Here is an 8,039-nt window from a genome sequence, read left to right on the forward strand (position 1 = left end):
ATGTATATAGGGACAAAGCTATTGTAAAGAGGTTGCAGAGGTTCAGATTCCCTTTTAGCAAATGCTGTTACAGCATATACCTGAAAGGTTAGGATGACGCAACCCCCACCCCACTGTTTTTCTAGCTATGGAGTGCATATATAGGCTTAGTTCAGTACCACATCTGTCACTGACGGACAGTCTTTCCTGCACAGATCGCTGCTGAGAACAAATGATTTCACTGACTCCATGCTTAGCTAGTTGCTGCACACCCATGCTATATTTAGAGTCTAACACATTGTTCCTAACTTCAATTAGCTTAGTAAGTTAAACCAGTGGTCCCCAACCTTTTTACAGGTTGCAGACCACTAAATGCACAGGCTCTGGACCATGCATGCGCGGTGTGTCACTCAACGGGGAAGAAACTTCCCCCCAGAGTGATGTCATAATGCTAGAACTGGCCCACTCTCTTATCGCATGCTGAGACCTGTCATGGGGGAGTGGGCGGGCTGTGTTCATAGACAGGAGACGTGGCACGGGGCTCTGGACGGTGCGCCCCCCCAAGTGGGGTCCTTCTACTGACCCTGATGGTGAGTGCACCGGCCAGAGCTGCGGCCCACCTGTCAGAAGGTCGGGGGTTGGGGACCTCTGTTTTAAGCAATTAAGTTATTCTACAAAACCTATTCAATTATTAATGTAGATCAGACATTGCAAATCTCTACACTGGTGTGCTCTTCAGCAAGAAATAAATTCAGGCTACTATTCTTTGCTTTTAAATAACAACACATATCTTATTCCACCTACATTTCTGACCTGATACCCAAATACACCCCTAGCCTCCCTTTCTGCTCCTTTCCTGATTCTATTAGGATTGCTCCTTTATTTTATACATTTAGGAACCCCCTAAAATCTACTTTGCCTAAATTTGCACGTCCATCATCTGTCATCTAACTAATAAGCCACCATTCCCTACCTTCACCTATTCTATACTACTTTTCCCCACATCTTAGATTGGACAGGTTCCTGTTCTCATCTTGTGTCATCTGTAACCCGCATTTATGTACAGGGCTGTATAATATGTTGGCGCTCTAAAAAACTGATTAATCATACAATGAATGAGCTCCCAAAATGAAGTATAATAATTTATTTTACAGCATATCCAATAATATGAGGATTATTAAATTTCAAGACTGTGTTAGCATTTATATGGCGTAGGTTCAGCTCTGAGAATTTAGCATCTTCTATGTCCTTCCATGTAGTCTTTCGTATGCTGCATCCATCAAATATCAACTTCCAGGTGGGATTAAGGACCTTCTGAAAAAAACTTGTCCAGCTGGACTCATCTGTGGAGGCCACATGTTCAATGAAGTAGAAAGCTCCACCCTGGAAAATGAGAGGCAAACATATGTTGTATGTATGTAGCAATTGCTTTTCAAATTATATTCATACTGTTTTGCATTCTCAATACTGATATATAGTATCTACTACTGCATATTTTAATTTAAAAGGAAAGAAGAACCACTCCAAATACCAATGTATTTACATATTAACGCACCACATCAACACAATAGCATTAACATTTAATACTAATAATACAATACAACAATACAATAATACAATATTTTGGCCTTAAACCCCCCCCCCAAAAAAAAAAAATATTCTGTTTTCTCCCAGTTTTCCCTTTACTCTCTCATTGGCTCTTTTTGGCCTTATTAACGTATTCTGGAAGAACTTCGAATCTTGGACAGGACACTATCTGCATGGAATTTGCAGGTTCTCCCTGTGTTTAGGGGGGTTTCCTCTGGGTACTCCAGTTTCTTCCCACATTCCAAAAACATGCAGTTAGGTTAACTGGCCTCCCCCAAAATTGATCTTAGACTGCATTAATGACATATAACTATGGTAGGGTATTAGATTGTGAGCCCTTTTGAGGGACAGCTAGTGACATGACTGTGGAATTTGCAAAGCGCTGCATAATAAATTATATAATTGTAGGTGAAGTCTGGTTGAAGGTCAGGCTGATATTGAAAAACATTTCTAGTTTGATATTAGATAGAGCATGTGACTATGGGGCTAAAGAAGCAGACTAATGCAGACCCAATAGGAAATTGCTTTGTGGTCTATAATGATAGTACAGTATGAGAGCAACGATGTGTAGGACTTATGAAGGTCCCAGGCTATCATGCACCTGCTTGAAGTCATTGACTAGACAGTGAATAAGAAGCAGCAAAGTTATTCTCCTCCTATCAGCACATAAACATTGGGCTTTGCTCTGCATGTATAGGGACTGCAAGTGGATGATACCAAGTCAAATTCAGGTACATGAATTTGGCAGGTTCCTCTGGATCTTTCTGTATATCAGTCGAGAGAAACACGCTATTTAAGTACATTCCCTTGCCTGTGATAACAAATTGGGTGGCCTGACCCCTCACTTATGCATATAAAGTCAAAAGAAAAAAACAAAGAACTGTTTTTTTTTGTCCAGTGGTGTCAAATATATTATTCAAAAACAAATAGGGATAACAATATATACACTTACAATTGGCAATATTCACAAAATAAATTATATTGACTGGTGCCTTGTCCCATTATGCCACACGCCAATGTTTAGACAGATAATTCTAGACAGTGAGTTATTTAACCAGTAAATGTGCTTTACTTCCTACCCATGTATGGTATGGGGGAGATGAAGTACGCATATATTGGGTTTCTAAACCAACGAGTTTCGGCCTTCAGGGGTAGTAACGCAACTGTAAAGCAGAGCTAATGAAAAAGTAGAAGTAAGAGATATAAGGTTAGATATGTCTATATATATATATATATATATATATATATATATATATATCTTTTTGTCCTAATATTTAATTTGTTATATGTATGAAAGAATGTTACTAATGAAAAAATGAATGAATGGAATTGGATGATTCCCACAGATAATGTGGTAGTCTGTTGAATAAAGAATTAAGTGATGCTTATATGCGCTAACATCTTGCTCTAGGATCCACTGAATGAATGAAATTCTCAGTCGGCCTCCATGCTTTCCACAATTTACAGGAGGTCAATGTAAACCAGAGAAGGTACAAGTCTCTACAAGAAGGTTGAGACTTGCAATCTGTTACACTATACCTGAACTTGACATGATTAGTTTTAAGAAGAAAATATGCAAAGGCAACTCTAACTGCAGACAGATTTCAGGTTTAATTTTTTTGATGGTAGGTAAAAAAGTGAAAGCTCATTGATTTCTAAATTAGCATACCACCTTCACATTTTCCTTTTTTTTTTTTACATAAACCACATTTTTCACACTAAAGGTGGATCACGATCTACTGGTAAATTGCAAAAGCAATGAAAGTAGATCGCCTTTCAAAAAAGAACTCTACCTCGCACAGGAGTTATTAAGTTCAAATACCGTTCCACCATGACTGATAATCATTTGGAAGTCTGTTTGAGGCTGCCTACCAGCAACTGCTGTCCAGACTATACAACTTTGGCTGATTCCATTCAGTTCAAGACTTCATCGGAGTAAGGTAATGGCCAAAAATGTACAGAATTGTATTGTGCCATACATGTTCATGCTGTTATGCTAGGTAAACAATAAATATTTTATAAATCAAGTATACTTGGTATATATATATATATACATTTATGTTTAGCATTTTTATTGTTGGTAGATCATTTTGACTTTGTCATTTTAAAAGTAGCCTGCAAGCCAAAAAAATGTGGGCATAGCTGGTCTAAAGTATCTGCTGTGTAAAAGAAAATTATTGCATTGTTTGCATTATTGCATTGTTTTCTGATCTCTAGCACCCTCCAGTGCTTAAATATTCCAAAACACACAAAGTGCAATTACAAGAGTTGTGGTTCATTTGACACACTGGACTCCCAGGATTAACCCAGTTTTTACCCAAAATTTACACATTTTTCACACAAGTTCAATGATAAAATATTTGAATCAAGCTTTACTGGTAATTCATCCATTTTTTATAATTTACTCGAATGATCAAATAAAATGTTTGTCAATTACATAATCCATAGTTTGTACATAGCCCCAGTAAGTAGAACTATGAACAGTTACTATGAACACGGAGATTAAAGAGGACTTTGAAGTATACCTCAAGGGTAAAGATAAAAAACATATATTCAATGTATTACTGACTAAAATCGTAATATATAATAAGAATATCATTGTAAATGTTTTAATACATAATAGTTTTATTCCAGATTTATTTAAAATATTTGTATACTCACTTCAATATTTAGGTTATAATAACATGTGGATGTGGATACTATACCAAAAGGTGAATATGCATATCTAATCACACTCACTCTGATACTTTTTGGATTTAAAAAGATGTGAACGGTTTCCACAAAAAGAAGCTATGAGAATCACAAATAAACAAAATAAAAAGAATGTGCCTAACCTCCTTTAAGGTAAATTACAAAATATGAACCATGACCTAGGTCCGGTCCATCTTTAAAAATACCCAGCATTGTGAGTCCAAATGTTTTACTTGTGAGCCTAACATCATTGTTTAGAAAACCTCAAAAGCATGGCACCTTGGCCTATTGTAAACTTCAAGTGAAGTATGCAGCAATGTTTTTTTAAAGATTTGTTGATATGCAATATCTTCTGGTTTTAGAAGCGGTACTGAACACCTCTGTTTTTTTGCTCCTGCAGTTTAACCTAAGAAAATATTTTGCCTTCAAACCTAAAAGCCAGAATCCATCAATATCTCACGTAGCATCCTTCACAAGTAAAAAGATAATGCATTTAATGCATCAGACGGCAAGAAGCTCTACCGGGGATCCCAGTCTCTGATGAGGTTTTCATAAAGGGCAGGATATAGAGACATGTATGCATCAATCTGATTAATAGGAAACATTAAGGGGAAACATGCTCCAGGTTAAAGCTCGGGGTATAAAGTAAAATTTTCCTACAAATTTGTTATACTGTTGATCAATAAAGAGGAGGGGGTATTACAATAACCTGCTGCAAACATGAATTTACAAAACAATGCATACTAAAATATATATATGAGTGGTCAAGATTTAAAAGTAAAAAGTATAAAAAGGAGAGAAGGAGGTAAGTAAGAGAATGAGGCAGAGAACTTGAAAGATGTTGTGAACAAGGAAGAAACTAAAGGAAAATTATTGTAACAGATGATAGAAGGAAAACAGGTCGGCCTCCAATTCTGCTCCATTCTACCCACTAAAAAAAGGTTTGGTGCACATGGAGTTTATGATTTGTATGATAAAAGCAAACTTGTTTCCTCAGTGTCTTGAAATTTCCGGTTCTGGGTCCTGGAGGTTTTGTAAAGTTTGGGTGAGATAAAGCCTCCATTCCCAGGTCTAACTTATTGATAACTCATTAGTCTCAGCCGTGCACAGGCTAATATACTCTATATGTAAGTTGACTAAGTTGCTTAGTGCTCACCTTTGCCCTGTGTTGTGAGAGAGGTTGAAAGGCTGACAGGAATTGAGTTTTGGTGCTTGGGCAGGTGTTTTTCTTGTTTTATTGTATGAATTTGCTGTATAAAACTTCCCTTCAATGCCAAGTGTGTTTGTTTGTTGCTTTACTGAATAAAAGTGCAAAACAAACCTGCCTGGACTGTTCCTGGAAGCCCCAGTTTCATGCATGGTGTACAGCTACCACTACCAGCTGTAACCTGTCCACTAAATTAAAAAAAAAACTCACATTATGTTCAACAGATCCCTTGATCCCTCCAGAGCTTTTTCGGTATTGGATCCCACATCATCCTGTAATTCAGCTTCAGCACTGCCATCTTCTTTCTTCAACTTCTGGCTTCTGCCTACGTCACCTGATCTTGCACTGCGCAGGCACAAGGTTCGGTGATGTAGTCATCATTGGGAAAAAAAGATTGCTAATCCCACTGTGTATGTTTTTATTATTATTAACCTGTATTTATAAAGTGCCAACACATTATGCAGCACTGTACAATTATTAGGGGTTATCAGATAACAAACCTGCTTAATAGACAGATTCTAACACAGACACAGGAGGAGAAAAGGACTCTTTCTTTATAAAGGAGCTTACAACCTTTTACTCTTCCCATTTCCCAAACTAAATTATTCACTGCCTGTCCGGACCCTCATGTTGCTTCCTATGTCTTTGGACCCTGCTCTAGTTTAATTATGCCTAGAAAACTTTTAACTGAATTTCTGTCTCTCCTCTGATCTCTCTTATCCAGAGAACAAACAAAAAACATAAAAATCAAATGGCTTATAATAGGGGGAATAGGGTGAACAAAAAAACAGTTAACAGAATGCAGGACAGAAAATAAATTCTTAGTCTACTACACAATTAATTATAAATTGAATATGTAGCCTGAGGGTTACATGTTTCTCTTTTGTGTTTGCCATGAGGTCCTTGCACCCATGCATTCAGTCAACACTAGGAGTTTTGCACTTGCAAAGTAGTTGTGATGGTAGTAATTTTTGGCAGGTATCTATTTGTACTCACATCTGCAGCATGTCTATTGTTTGTGTTTATTTCCCATCTGTGGCCTCTAACAGTCTTTTGTGGCCCCATTGGTAAGATCAACTCCTGCAGTTGAGGCACCATATACTTCATAACCTGACAACCAGCGTATTCACCCTTTTTAAGTAGAGGCCTCAACAACTAAATTATAATACCTGCTAGGCTATTGTAGATGCTTTTTTGTCTTTTTACCACTAAGCTGTGAATGTGTTTATCACATAGAACAATGTGCTATTGTTATGTAGCAGTTTGAAACAGGGCAAAATGTAGTTGTGTTGCCTGGGAATTATCATATTTGCATTTGGTGCTGTCCTAGTATCCTTAGGAAATGTTGTTAGTTTCAGAAAATTGTATTGCCACAATTCTAAAGCTTCTGCAGAGACCTATCACAACCAATTATAGAAACAATATTTGAGATTTATTTAGCCTAGTGCTAGCAATTCCACAATGCTGCACTCACTGGCTTCTGGGTAATGCGAAAGCAAAATTAAACAGGCGGTCAAGAATAACCATAGACCTCGGGAGTGTGTACAGCATATTTGCACCGTATGGCAAACTTAAATTGAAAAGCGACCCTCTTCAGTGTGTGCAATGTCAGTGCTCCAGTACCAGTCAGTCCACATTTTCCTGGTCTCTTTTGTCTCTGATTGCCTGGATGATGTTACTCTATTACTGCTATTTTGTGCCAGCACAGAGTTGTGCTAAAACTGTTCTCCTGGGATGTGTGACATGGGTAGGGCAGGGAAAAAAAGATTGCTAATCTCACTGCGTATGTGTGAGATTGGCATTTTTTTCCCTTACAGGAGTACACTAACAGAAAAAAGTGCTGACAGGCTGAAACATCATGAGAGAAGAGACATACAGTACATGGTCTCCTCTATCATACAAAACCTGGCTGTCAGCACAATAAAAATGAGTTTAGTTCCATGCAAAGCACTGTTAACAGTGCCTAAAATAATTTTATATCCATGCATTCACTAAGACCATAAAATGATGCAGTTGCACCATAGAGCACAGTTAGTCTAACAGTCAAATTAAAACTGCATTTTAGTTCCAGTTTTTAGGAACCTACTAACTTCTTAGTTGCAAAATCAATTTATCCATCCCAAATATACACTTTTTTTTTTCAAAGGGACATACCAAGAGGCGCTGAACCAACTAGATATGTGCCTTATTATTTTGGGTACTTGCTTTATACACTCCTATTTTTTTTAAATATCTCAAAAATGATTTTTCATTTGTTTCAATTTTCCAGTTTTGAAATCTGTCAACTGGTTTTAATCTTATATTATCTGTAATATTCTAGAATAATAAAACCATGCATTGTGTGTTGACTAAATCAGTGCTGTTCAAGTATTCGAAAAAGCAGATTCTGTTATTGTTATGAGTTGGTATTTAAAGCAGAACTGTCAGTAAAATAAAAAAAACACCACTTTTACTTTTGCAGGGCCTTTGATCCCTCCACATGGGATCTAGATTCAGTTCCGTGCCATCCTGGATTCTTTCTTCATCCTGGCATGGAGGAAGTGTTGGGCATTGCCATTTTCTTCCGTCTTTTGAC

The 8,039-nt window shown here is 37.3% G+C and overlaps 1 protein-coding gene across 1 annotated transcript in view; it reads right to left on the minus strand.

Annotated features, from left to right (window-relative positions):
* Window positions 1-925: 925 nt before the first annotated feature.
* LOC140321622 (thiol S-methyltransferase TMT1A-like) overlaps window positions 926-8,039 on the minus strand; it is an 8,157-nt gene continuing 1,043 nt past the window's right edge. The window contains exon 2 of the mRNA XM_072398372.1: window positions 926-1,362. Within this exon, the coding sequence (XP_072254473.1) occupies window positions 1,123-1,362 (240 nt within the window). The 3' untranslated portion in view covers window positions 926-1,122. The remainder of the gene's footprint in view (window positions 1,363-8,039) is intronic.

This window comes from Pyxicephalus adspersus, chromosome 1 (assembly GCF_032062135.1).
Source record: "Pyxicephalus adspersus chromosome 1, UCB_Pads_2.0, whole genome shotgun sequence".
In the NCBI taxonomy this organism is placed as follows: domain Eukaryota; kingdom Metazoa; phylum Chordata; class Amphibia; order Anura; family Pyxicephalidae; genus Pyxicephalus; species Pyxicephalus adspersus.